A 14,112-nucleotide genomic window follows, 5' to 3' on the forward strand; every position below is an offset into this window, starting at 1 on the left:
AAAAAAAAAAACAAAAACAAAAACAAAAAAGAAGAAGAAGAAGTTGGCAGCGTGGAGCTGTGACAGAGCAGTTTCTTAGTGTTCTCAGGGCTGTCACTGTGAATCGCAGCATCACCAGTACACATCCTCACTTTAACGTAGAGATTCTAACACCGCACACAAACCAAGCTGCGTACAGTCAATGTTTGGGACTCCCGCCTGGTCAGGCTCTCAAGTGGCTCCTTTGTTCCCTTCTTCCTTACTCTGCTCTTGTCAGTGGCTATTTCTGACGCTCCATGGTCTAAGTGGGCACTAGGTCACAAGGACACAGCTTCCTCAGATGGCAGAATGCACTGGAAGCTTGCTGCTCTTTCTGGCGTGGCACGTGTCCTGTGGCATAGACCCTGACTGTCTTCCTTGGCCCTCTTAGGCAGTGGCTCTCAACCTTCCCAGTGCTGCCACCCTTTAATTCAGTTCCTCATGTTGTGGTGATCCCCATCTATACAATTATCTTTGCTTCTATTTCGTGACTGTAATTTTACCACTGTTATGAATCATACTGTAAACATCTGACATGCAGGATAACTGTCATGTGACACCTGTCAGTTTAACCCCCAGAGGAATCACAGTCCACAGAACTTCTGCCTTAGAGATTTCTTCTGCAATACTACACCCCTGGCACCAAGACAGGACTCTTTCCAGCTAACCATCGCCACAGTGGTTGGGAATCTAATCCCCGATCCTAAAGAAACAGGAGCCCCCAAACAGACCCAACCTTAGGGGTTCCCACACAGTAAGATCCCACCACCTGACCCGGAGGTAACAGCAACCAAGAAAAGACAGGAAAGGGTTTGCGTCACAGTGGCCCTTTAGGGGCAGATACTAAGTGAACAGTTCATCTTCTAGCTACTAACATGACTTTATCATAGCAAGGGAAGACCTGGGCAGGGTGAGGGGATGCATGGTTAAGCAGTCTTCACTGGCACATGACCCCGCAGATCATCCAGGTCCAGGTTCCTTAGGATGGAATGGAGAAATCTTTGTCTCCAGAGAGACAAGCCTGTTCCCATGAAAAGGTGGTTTGGAGCGATCTATGAGGTCTGTCTGTGAGGTTCTGCTGTTTCCAAGTCCAAAGTGACTGCAGGCTCGGGACAACCACTGTTCTCATTGTGTCCTCAGCCTGGGAGGTGGGGGACCTGTGGTGGGGATTGGCCTGGCAGTTTTCAGAAGATTTCCCTGAGCAGTTTAACAACGTGCCTGTCTGCGGAGCTCAGTGGGAGTCTGACCCAAAGCATAGAGGACAGAGGAGCAGTGACTGAGGATTGCCTGCCCTCCAGTCTGCTTTTATTACCTTGTGGGCCCAAATGAGACATCAGTGTGTTTTAAGCAAAAGCATTTTCTCAAGTAACTGCTAGCCCGGCTGTGGCACTAACTCCAAAACACTCTGGTCACCTGTGTAATACCCCACACAGGGGACATGCCACTGCCCGGGCATCTTTGATTGGCTTGCAGAGAACAGACTCTGGCCCCAGCCCTTGAGTATCTAGTTACACCCCCTTACCTTTTAAGATCTTTGGTCAGTCTCTCTCTCTAGTCCATGTTAGCTCTTTCCCTCCAACCGCAGGCTGACCTAGCCTTGTCTCTGCCTTGGTATGCCCATGAGGAAATGAAGTTTAAATACAGATTTACCCAAGAGGAATGGGGCCAACACACACACACACACACAAATAAAATAAAATAAAATAAAAAAAATAATAAAAAACAAACCAGGCTGATATTTGAAGATACAGTGAGGCCTCTGCCTTGCCCAGGAGACTTTCTTGGATCCACAGTCTGTGTTTAGAGTCTAAACCAGCCCTGGCTTCCCCCACAGCCCTTGTTCTCTCCCACCTTGGGGAGGGGAGGGAAATCCCTCAAGATAAGGCATTCCACCGGAAGGAGCTATGGAAAGAATCTGCTGAATGGAATGTTTAGAGATGGTAGGGACATTATGGCTGGGCTTTAGGAGCCCAAACAGGGCACAGTGAACTGTGCAGGCTCTAGAGAAGGGGCCTGGACATCCCATACTCAACCTACAGAATGAGACAGACATTGTCTTTATATTGCTTCGTTTTGGTGCTCTGAGATTGGGTCTCCTTGTGTAGCCAGTCTATCCTCAAACTCACTACTCTTCTGCCATGACCTCTCCTAACTGGCACCCCAACACACACTCCCCACTTCCTACAGAATTAGAGGTGTTTATCTGGTCTTCTGTTACTCTAGGAAGATCTTCAATTCCTGAAGTCTGCTGATTAGTTTTAATGGTCAACTTGGCACAACCTAGAATCACCTAGGATGAGAGTTCTAGTTAGGGATTCCCCAGGACTGTGGGTATGTCTGTGGGAGACTGTCTTGCTTGCTAATTAACACTGAAGACTAGGCCCACCCTGGGTGGCATCATCCCTTAGGCAAGGGGTTTGGACCATGTAAGCATAGAGGAGGAGCTGAACATGCATGCATTCATTTCTCTCTGCTCCTGACTGTGGAGGGTGTGTCTGGCTTTTCAGTTCTTACCACTTTCATTTCCAGGCACTGATGAACCATAAACCTGTAACTGGAGCCCAAATAACCATTTTCTCCTACAATGCTTTTGTCATGATATTTTAAACACAGCAACAGAAACGAAACTAGGACATCAAGACTGTCCATAAATCCCTCCTGTCTGTGTTTACTTGAACTGAGAACATGAACCTTGAGTGTGTTTGAACAAAACAAGACCTTTGTACCCTCTGCAGGGACAGGTGTCCAGCACACCTGGGGAGTTCACTCTCCCCTCATGTGACCCTCTCAGTTCCAAGGTCTCCAACAGCACCAGTTTCCCATCCCCAGAGGGAAGTGCGCCACAGTCCTGGTCATAGCTCCCACCCCCATCTGCCCTTCAGCCAGAATGCCTCAGCTATGAGTTCTCTGTGCTCACTCGGATCAGCAGAGCCGAACGTGGCTGGTGAGGTTTGTCTGGGAGTTTTATACTAAGAATGGACGAATCTTCACGCTCCTTACCACGTCACATCTTCCCTGAGCACAGGATACTGGAGAGTCTTGGCTTGGCAGCTACTTTTAAACCCTATTTTAGTGATTATGAATGTGGGTTAATAGCAACATTTTAATTTTTTTGTTGTTTGTTTTTGTTTTTCGAGACAGGGTTTCTCTGTGTAGCCCTGGCTGTCCTGGAACTCACTCTGTAGACCAGGCTGGCCTCGAACTCAGAAATCCGCCTGTCTCTGCCTCCCAAGTACTGGGATTAAAGGCGTGTGCCACCACCACCCGGCTTTAATTATTCTTAATATTGGAAAATATAGAGTAAAAATTAAAGAGAAGAAAAGCAAGGTCGTGGTTTAAAAGCTGTGTCCAGTGGGGCTTCATTTAAAAGTAGACAAATCCAGCTCTTATGGAAAGCACTGTGGGAATTCCCAAGGTAGTAAAGCATAGACGGGCAGATGGGGAAGCTGAGGGAGAATCATGAGTTCCAGGGCAGCCTGGGGTTAACAGAGAGATCCTGTCTAAAACCATAAAAGGGGCTGGGGAGATGCCTCAGTTGATAAAACTTCCTGCTGCCAAACCCAAGGACCTGAGCTCAGATGCCTGGCCCACATCTGTAGCCCTAACACTGGGAGGGTGGGGGGCTGGTAGAAGGTGAATCCCTAGAGGTGACTGGCCAGCCTGCTACCCACATTAGGGACCTCCAGGTTCAGTGAGAGTCCCTGTCTCAAAATCTAAGGTGGAAAGTAGACTGTGATGGTGCACGCCTCGAATCTCCCACTCTGCAGGCAAAGGCAAGTGGATCTATGAGTTTGAGGCCAGCCTGGTCTACATAGTGAGATACAGGATAGCAAGGGCTATGTAGAAAACCCTGTCTCAAGAAAATAAAAATCAGGCGGAGGGGATGGAGCAATGGCTCTGCAGATAAAAATGCCTATCGTGCCGGGCGTGGTGGCGCACGCCTTTAATTCCAGCACTCGGGAAGCAGAGGCAGGCGGGTTTCTTAGTTCGAGGCCAGCCTGGTCTACAAAGTGAGTTCCAGGACAGCCAGGGCTACACAGAGAAACCCTGTCTTGAAAAACCAAAAAAAAAAAAAAAAAAATGCCTATCGTTATTGTAGAGGACCTGTGTCTGATTCCCAGCACTCATGTGGTGACTCGCAACCATCCATCACTCTAGTTCCAGGAGATACAATACCCTCTTCTGACCTTCTCAGGCGCTAAGTATGTACTTGGTGCATAGACATACATGTGAGTAAAGCATTCATAACAAATAAAATAAATAAATCTAAAGGTTTTTTGTTTTAATTTTACAAAAAGTAAGATCGAGAGCTACTGATGAAGATGCCTGATGGCATCCACACAGACACACACGGACACATGCGTGGACACACACATGGACACACTGACACACGTGCTCATGTACATGGCTTCTCTCACTCTCCCTCCCCCTACACATAGAGGAATCTTACTCTATCTTTGAAAAGGAAGCTAACCAGGCATAGCATTCCACAACTGTGTTCTTGGGAGGCCAAGGCAAGGGGACCTGGACTTTGAGGTCAGCTAGACCATAGCTCAAGAAGAACCGAGGAGAAAACAAAAAGTACCTGAGACATCCCTCTTCTAGGAACAGGAATGCATCTGTGAAGTGAAATAAGAAAGGGAGTCACATGGAAAGCACATGTGTGTTCTCTCTTTGAGACTTTATGAGACAGGGTCTTTCTAGATAGCCCAAGTGACTTCGAACTCACTATGTAGCCAAGGCTAGCCTCAGACTCTCAGGGATCCTCCTGACTTAGCCTTCTGAATGCTGAGATTACCGGCAGGAGCCTTGTAATCTTGTTTGTGGAGCATCTTTTAAAAAGAAGTCAAGCTGGGCGGTGGTGGCACACACCTTTAATCCCAGCACTTGGGAGGCAGAGGCAGGCAGATTTCTGAGTTCAAGGCCAGCCTGTCTACAGAGTGAGTTCCAGGACAGCCAGGACTACACAGAGAAACCCTGTTTTGAAAAGAAAAAACAAAAACAAAAGTCAAATATAGAGGGGATTATAGAAGTTGAAGAGAGGAGAAGATGGATGGAGGTTGGTGGGAGAGATGAGTCAAGAGACGAAAAATGAGAGGACTGGAGAGTTTGTTCAGGGTTGAGAGCACGGGGTGCTCTTGAAGAGGACCTGGATTCATTCAATTCCCAGCACCCACATGGAAGCTCACAACCCTGAATCACTCAGTTTTGGAGGATCTGACATCTTCTGACCTCCACAGGCACCAAGCACGTATGTGGTGCACATACAAACAGGCACATACATACAGGCAAAAACACCTAGACACATGAAACAAAAATAAATATCTCTTTAAATAAATAAAAAAAATTATCCATGAGTTGCTGGTGGTTTCCTGCTGCTAGTTGAGCACTAGAGATGTAAGAAACAGGGTTCTCTGGGAGAACAGCCAGTGCTCCAAACGCCCGAGCATCTCGCCAGACTCCAAAATAAATTTTGTTTTGGATTTCTTTTTAAATGCAAAACGGCAGCTATATAGGAAAGCAGGCACAACCTGCAGATTACAGCTTATATTCTATTGGGGAAATTTGTGTTAAGCAGGTTCTTGCTGCTCCTGTCACGAGTAAGAGATGAGGGAGGTGTTCATCTGCTTCTTTATGGTTACCATCCTATTTCCTGAATACACCACATACACTGTACTGTGACTCTCAAATGAACATTGTAGCATTTATCCCTGAACAAGTAAGCATAAAGGGGCAGTCCCCTGCCTCAGATAGACCTCGACATTGTCCAAAGGTCATGGATTATCTCTAGGGAGCTGAGAGTTGTCCAGAGAAAGACACGTAGGCAATCCCTTAGTGTACCTCTCTGTATTACTTTTCTGTTGCTGTCATGAAACCCCATGACCAAAGCAACTTATAATTTACTTGAGCTTAAGGTTCCAGAGCAGGAAGAGTCCCTCTTGGGAGGCATGGGAGCAAGCAGCAGATGTGGGAGCAGGAGTAGGAAGTGGGGGGCTTACATCTTCAAGTCCAAGCATGAAGCATAAGGAGAACAAGAAGTAGGTGAGACTATAAATGCTCAAAGCCAGCACTCAATCATGTACACACCGTCTAAAGTTTCCAAACCAGAACAGCACCACCTACTAGGGACCCGGGGTTCAAACACCCATGCCTATGGGGGACATTCCTCATTCAAACCACTGCATTGGCCATGCCTCTACTATTCCAAGTGACCAAAAACTGCTGCAGGAACTCCATTGTCACCTACTGGACACACCTCTCTTCGGAATGAGCAGAAAGTAATGGCAACCTTCAGTGTTTAAAACAAAGAGGATCTCAGCTATCTATCTGTAACCCCAGAGCTAGCTACCGAGTGTGGAGTCAGTCGGGGTGGCTGCGGTTGCTGGCTACCAGGCTTGCTCCAGGTCCAGCCAGAGAACCTGACTCAAGGGAATGAGGTGGAGAGTGCAGGAGCAGGGCCCCAAGCATCGTCATCTGGACGCTATATAAAGGCACACTCAGCAGCGTAAAATATTCACACACACACACACACACACACACACACACACCCCAAAGAGAGATAAATAAATAGACCCTCTAGAAAACGAAAACCAGCTGCTTAAATAAAGTCCATGTCAAACACTAGTAAGTCCTTTGATTTTTTTGCAAAGTTTGGATTTACTTCTTTACTTATTTCTTTGTGCCAACTATGAACCCTACAAGAAAGTGGTGTGGAATCATTAGGGGGAATCTCTTGTGCTAAACAATACCTTTGACTTCCTGTTAGTTTCACCATGACACTTGAGTTTCTGAAAGACAAGACTTTCTGAATTCTTACTACCAGTGACCTGTGTGACACAGAAAGTAGAAGAAAGGAAAGGTTTTTGGTTTGGTTTGCTTTGTTTTTACATACTTTGTTCATTTGTTCATTTTGAGGCCCAGTCTCTTGTAGCCAAGGCTGGCCTCAAATTGGCTAAGTAGTGAAGGGTGGTCTCGAACTCCTGATCCTCCTGCCCCTCACTCCTGAGTGCTGGTATTGCAGGTGTGTGCCACCATACCCTGTATGTAGTGCTGGGGATCAAACCTGGAGTCTAGTATGTGCTGGGCAAACACTCTATCAAATGGACTATCACCTCATTCATATATATATATATATATATATATATATATATATATATATATATATGACCTGTGGCACCATACCCAGCTTGAGAGATATTTTCATGAGATCATTTTGTTGTCCTCCATAAAATGAGAACAAGCGACCCCAAACTACTGATTTTACTTTTCAGACTCCCTGGTAAGCTGAAGGTGCAATGTGGGCCCTGGAAGAGTCTTTGGGACTTTGGGAGACACACTGGCTTTTAGGCCTCATCAAGCCATGGACAGACAGACAGGCTGTGCCTTGAACTTGACCACTGTCAGGGACTGGTAGCCTGCTGGGGTGGAGCCAAGCACACAGCGACTGAACTGCCAAGCCCTCTGTAGAGCAGACTCCTCCCTCTCAGTCTCTCCTAGCAGCTTCCAGGAACTCTGGGTTGGGGCTAAAGAAAGAACCTACCAAAGGGCAAAGGTCAGAAATGTGACCTGGGGGCAGGGCGAGCACAGTCTGACTGCAGCTTCACTTTTCTTTAGGGACTCATTTTATTAATTATTATTTAAACTACTAGGAGTAGCAAACCCAGGGGTGCACCCAGCAGGTGCTGAGCCTCTAGGCTCTGGCCTCAGCCCTTTTCTGAACACATGGAAAGTCAATTTGAGTTTGCTGTTCAGATCCAGCAAATATTTACTAAGCGCCTCCTTTTGTTGGGGAGGAATAGGGCGGAGGATGGTGTGTATGTAAAACACAGGTCCCCGTCTGTGCATCTGTGTGGAGCACATGCTCTACCACTGAGATAGAGTCTCAGCCTAAATGCGTGTGTTGTAAAATGTAATCGATAAGTTCTTTTCTTCGCCATGCCGATGGAATGAGCCAATTCAAACTAGATTAGATTATATATAGGCAGGTTTACTGGGAAGCTGCCCTCTGACCCCAAGGATTGATTGAGGCCAGGAATGTCATCAAAAATGGGGAGTGGGGCAGAGAGAGAAGAGAAAGAGAAGGAGGAGAGAGAAGGGGAGAGAGAGAAGAGAGACAGAGACAAAGAGGAGAGGGAAGAGGGGAGAGGAGGAGAAGATGAGAGGGGGAGAGGGAGGGAGGGAGGGAGGGAGGGAGGGAGGGAGGGAAGGAGTGTGGAGGGGGAATGTCTTGATTATATAGGAGCCTCTGGGGAAAGGGCAGTCCTGTCCCTGGGCTGGAAAGTTCAGGGTTGGGGGTAGGGTATGCCAGGTATGCCAGGGAGAGTCTGGGGGATGCTGGGAGAACCTGGAGGCCAGGTCTGCTTTGATATGTAAAATCTGCACCTCAGTCCCTTTTCCCAGGGTCCAAAACCAAGCAATGCCTGTTATTCTCTTGTAATAATTGTCATCTCTGAGGCTTAACTCCAGAAGCTTCTGGCCTCCACACAATTTTGCCTGTGCCTAGAATGTTTTCAGCCCCTGAGACCTGCTCCTGAATAAGCTCACACTTTCTTGTTTTTTCTGCCCTCTGGCTGGCTGGTTAACTCAGCTGTTCTGGCTCAAAATTTCTCTCTAAGTTGGCTGATTCAATTTGGCTTCTTTCCTGAATTGCTCTGCTTGGCCTCATACTAATTTTGGCAATCTATTCTAATCTTTGGCTCCTTCTCATTCTCTGGCTGTTTCTGTCTTCACCTGTGTCTAGCTTGTTCTCTCTTTAACCTGTACAATGTTCCCAGTAAAACTGCTTCCTTCTTTTTTGCTCTTTCTTATCTCTTTCTATCTTCCCTTTTTCTCTCTCTCTTCTCCTGAGAGTTGGGCATATCCTGTTCTGTCAAATCTTTCTCTGGTTCATCACTTTGTCTGCCACTCAGTTAGACACCACTTTCAAACATGGGTGAGTCCTTCCAAAAACTTTTACCTTCATTGTTTGGAATTAAAGATGTGTACCAAGGTCTTGTCTGTATTCCATCCAGAAGGATAAAAGGTGTGTGCTGAGGTTGAGATACACCACAACAAGAAATAGTTGTTTGAGCTGGGCATGGTGGCACACGCCTTTAATTCCAGCACTTGGGAGGCAGAGGCAGGCGGATTTCTGAGTTCGAGACCGGCCTGGTCTACAGAGTGAGTTCCAGGACAGCCAGGGCTACACAGAGAAACCCTGTCTCGAAAAACCAAAATAAATAAATAAATAAAGAAAGAAAGAAAGAAAGAAAGAAAGAAAGAAAGAAAGAAAGAAATAGTTGTTTGTTTGTTTTTCAGCAAATCATGGGGTTCACAGTATGATCAAATATCCTGCAACACAAAATACTGAAATACTGTCTTGCTTAACTCCTACAACAACAGAAGTATTCATTTACTACTATGTGTTAAGGTCAGAACTGAGGGGCAGTGAGATGGCTCAGGGGTAAAGGCGACTGAAGCCAAGATGAAGGCCTGAGTTCTAGCTCCTCTAAGACCCATGTGGTAGTGCTATGCCCTGAGTCCTCGGGAAACCCAGACAAGCCCAAGAGTTGTGAAGTCTGTTGCAATTTGCAAAACAGTCTTTTTTTATTTCAAGTCCTGACTAGGATCGCAAGCACCCATAGGTTCTGGCATGCAAGGGTTTAGAAAGCATTGTGTTTAGAAATTCTTTGAATGCTTAGGGTGAAGGGGAGTGGAGGAGGGGTTAGATAAGTCATAACTCAGACAGGATACTATTTGGTAGGATGGAACTGAAGCTGGGGGGGGTGGTGATTAAAGAGTGTCTTTTGTGAGGCTATCGGGAACTAGTTTTAAGGCCGGCTATTGTCTGTGACCTCTGATTACCTCTTTTCTATGATTTAAGCGTGGGACCCTAATCTCCTTTCTCCAAGGACAGGCACCAGCTGCACCTGGTTATCTAGGAGAGTGCTGGCCTTGGTGCCACCAAAGCAGGGTTCTTGTCATCTATCTTATTCCTGCTGGCACTCTCAGCTCCTTGAGTCCCCTTGGAACTGTTAGGGAGGTGGAATGAACCCCCACGTTTGCTGCAGGGGAGCAGGGCTTCTGAGAGGCAATATAGAGGCAAACTGCAGAAGGAAGCCTTATTGTGCTTCTCAGGGAAAGTGCAGAGGTGAGCCTTACCGTTCTTGCTGTGTGTGTGTGTGTGTGTGTGTGTGTGAGAGAGAGAGAGAGAGAGAGAGAGAGAGAGAGAGAGAGAGACAGAGACCCTAGGAGAAGGGGGGCTTCTGCAAGTGAGTGCAGAAGCAGGCACTCTGGGCACCTCAGTAGCAGGAAAGCACTGACTCTCAAAATTGTCCTCTGACCTCAACACGCACCCGATGGCGTGTGTGTACCCACAAAATAAATAGCATGTAAAAAGAATAATAATAAAAAGGAGGAGCCAGGCACTCGGGAGGCAGAGGCAGGCCCGATTTCTAAGTTCGAGGCCAGCCTGATCTATAGAGTGAGTTCCAGGACAGCCAGGGCTATACAGAGAAACCCTGTCTCAAAAAACTAACTAACTAACTAACAAAATAAAATAAAATAAAATAAAATAAAATAAAATAAAATAAAATAAAAAGGAGGAGGGCTGGAGAGTATGCACTGCCCTTGGAGAGGCTCCTAGCACATCAGGCAACTTAGAACCACCTGGAACCACATTGGATCCCAGTTCCAGCGGCTTCGATACCGTCTAAGGACACCCACACACACGTGAGACACACAGGCATGCACACACAGCGGCACATAAATTAAAAATGAAAAGGAGCTTCAGAGTGCTGGCACACACTTTTAATCATAACACTTGGGAGGCAGAGACAGGTAGATCTTTGTGAGTTCAAGGCCAACCTGGTCCACAGAGCAGGTTCCAGGACAGTCAGGGCTCCACAGAGAAATCCTGTCTGGAAAAACCCAAAATAAAATGAGAGGAAATGCTTCCAGCAGGCAGGACTTGCCCCCACAGAGCGTGATGTCCATCCCCTCAGCTCCACACATGAGCTGTGTCACAGTCGGTTTCCCAAGCACCCCTGCCCCTGCTCTTTCTTTCCTGTAGCTCAGTTCACTCACTGATGGTTTAACTTTGCACTAAAACATGTCATGCTCAAAAATGAAACAACAGGGGTTGATTTTAACTTTAAGAGTAAAAGAATGAGTGTCTTCTACAGCATGTCTGTCCACACAACGGTCTCGGGAAGGAGTTTAGAGCACCCTCACCCTGCACGTGTTGCAGTAACTTATGTTTTGTTTTTGTTTCTTAAATCAGGTCGGCTAGAAGACCAATATATAATTCGATTTGTGAAAGAAAAGCTCAAATCTATGCCTTGTAGGAACCAAGGTTTCATTTTGGATGGCTTCCCAAAGACCTATGATCAAGCGAAAGACCTGTTCAACCGTAAGTGTGGGCACTCTCTGTTCTGAGTGTTCACACTCTCTTAAGTTGGAAACCTTATCATTTTGTTGGTCTTCTTGAATCTGTTTTTCTAGTTTACTTTTTATTTATTTATTTGTATAGTCTAACTGTTGGGGAAATATTTGCCCAGTTAAAGGAAAAACTGGAGAAACGTGTTTCTGACTTTCTTACTTTTTATTTTCTGAGAAGCTCAGGCTTCTTAGAACTATGTAGTGATGAGTAACCTTGAACTTCTTTTAACCTCCTGCCTCTGCCTACGAGTGCGTGAGGATTCCAGCCACAGTGTGCCACCCTTCTGGGCTTGGTTTCTGTTACTGGGTTCATATCCTCTAACTTTCCTTTCTTTCATTTCATTTCTTTTCTCTTCTTTTCTTTTTTACTTTTTCTTTTCTTCTTTCTTTCTTTCTTTCTTTCTTTCTTTCTTTCTTTCTTTCTTTCTTTCTTTCATTCTATCTTTCTTTCTTTCTTTCTTTCTTTCTTTCTCTCTTTCTCTCTCTTTCTTTCTTTCTTTCTTTCTTTCTTTCTTTCTTTCTTTCTTTCTTTCTTTCTTTCTTTCTTTTTGCATTTATTTACTGTGGAGACAGTTTTTGAGGTAATCATGCCATGGCATGCGTGTGGAAGTCAAAGGAACAGGCTTCGGGAATAGATTTTCTCCTCCCACCATGTAAATTCTGGGGACTGAATTTGAGAGGTGGAGCTTAGCCCTGTGCACCTTTTCCTGTGGAGCCATCCCTGTAGCCTCTTGTTCCTTCGTTTTGTTTGATTGGAGCACAAACACTGAGCATCAGATCTGCCCTCCTAGTTGGGCGTGGTGGCACACACCTTTAAACTCCAACACTCCCGAGGTAGAGGATCTCTGAGTTCTAGGCCAGCTTAGTCTACAGATAGAGCTCCAGGACAGCCAGGGCCACATAGAGAAACCCTGTCTTGAACCACCCCCACCAAACTACCCTCTTAAAGCTGTACCATGTACCCTATTTTTGCTTGTCTTTGGTAAAAGCTAGATCCTCTGACACTAGGACAGTAACCTATGGGAGAGTACATCACTCAAGTTATGTACAACACAGGAGCCTGAACCCCTGTGACAAGGGGATTTCCACCCCAGTGTCCCAAGATCTAGATGTGACTCTGCCCATGGCTGTCAGAGTAAGTGTCAACATGTGAAAGATTACAGCTCCACTGTCCTCGGCCGCTGCCACCCACGCAGTTCAAGATGGTAGCCTCGCTCCACTGATGGGTACAAGTACATCTTCAACTTTATACACTACTCTTACCGACAGTCATGGTAGCTTCCGGTGCCACTGTTTTGTTTTGTTTTGTTTTGTTTTGTTTATTTCAAGACAGGGTTTCTCTGTGTAGCCCAGGCTGTCCTGGAACTCACTCTGTAGACCAGGCTGGCCTCAAACTCAGAAATCTGCCTGCCTCTGCCTCCTGAGTGCTGGGATTAAGGACATGTGCCACCACTGACTGGCATGCCACTCTTCTTGATAGCAATTGATTTTTATTTTATCTGGGTGTTTCTCTCTCTCTCTCTCTCTCTCTCTCTCTCTCTCTCTCTCTCTCTCTCTCTCTCTCTCTCTCTCTCTTCCTCTCTGAGACAAGGTCTCTTGTAACCCAGACTGGCCTTAGATTCACTGTGTAGTGGAGGGTGACCTTGGAGGCTGACCTTGAACTTGTGATAACTTGTGATGCTCTTGCTTCCATCTCCCAGGTACTAGGATTACATCTTGCTTGACAAACTTCCCACCCATCGGTTAGAAAGTGTCCCTTTCTGCTGTCTGCCCTTGTCCCAGGCGACCACCAGGCCACAGTTTTCTTCTGTGACTCTGGGCACTTCAGGCCCCTCCTACGTGGGAACCACACCACGCTTGTGACTGGCATGTTTAGTTTAGGTCCTATCCTCAGCTTTGTTCATGCCGTCGCCTTTCCTTTTAAAGGTGGAATAGTCTACACACAACACGGTTTCTTTGTCTGTTTGTCTGACAATGGCTACTTTGTGTTCTGAGACAACTTCTAAGCTCAATGTTCTGTTTATGGCTGGTTTCCAGTAATGATTGCTAATTAAAATATGCCAGCTGGGGATACAGCTCAGTCCATAAAGTGCTTGCTATACCCTGTAAGCCTGAGGACCACACCCAACTCCTAGCTGGGCATGCTGGCTGTGGCTATAACCCGACCATTGGGGGTGTACAGCCTTTGGAGCCTGATGACCAGCCAGTCTAGCTGAATCGGTGGGTGCTAAATTTCATTAAGGACATTGTCCCTCCAAATAAGAAGTGATGGAAGAAGGCACCCTACATATACCTCTGGCCCCCACATACATGTGCACATAGCAACACACATGTATACCTACATACAAACATGTACACACATGTATACACAGTACGACATCTGAAGCTAGGCCTGCTTGGCATATGCCTGTAATCTCAGTATAGGGGAGGAAGATGCCAGAAGTTCGCAAGTTTAAGGCTAGCCTGGATTCCACAGTGAGAGGCTGAGGCAGAAGAATTGCTGTGAGCTCAAGTCCAGCCTATACTACAGTGTGAGCCTTGTCTTAAAAAGCCAGAAATGTTTTTTCTAATTAAAAAATAGTATTTGAGCTGGATGTGGTGGCACANGCCTTTAATCCCAGCACTCGGGAGGCAGAGGCAGGCGGACTTCTGAGTTCGAGGCCAGCCTGGTCTACA

General features: G+C 46.3%; 1 protein-coding gene across 1 annotated transcript in view; it reads left to right on the plus strand.

Annotated features, from left to right (window-relative positions):
• Nucleotides 1–14,112, plus strand: part of Ak7 (adenylate kinase 7) — a 68,192-nt gene that overhangs the window by 41,870 nt on the left and 12,210 nt on the right. Inside the window, exons 12-14 of the mRNA XM_021202570.1 lie at nt 5,594–5,611; nt 8,092–8,180; nt 11,262–11,407. Of these exons, the coding sequence (XP_021058229.1) occupies nt 5,594–5,611; nt 8,092–8,180; nt 11,262–11,407 (253 nt within the window). The remainder of the gene's footprint in view (nt 1–5,593; nt 5,612–8,091; nt 8,181–11,261; nt 11,408–14,112) is intronic.

This window comes from Mus pahari, chromosome 7 (assembly GCF_900095145.1).
Source record: "Mus pahari chromosome 7, PAHARI_EIJ_v1.1, whole genome shotgun sequence".
Classification (NCBI taxonomy): domain Eukaryota; kingdom Metazoa; phylum Chordata; class Mammalia; order Rodentia; family Muridae; genus Mus; species Mus pahari.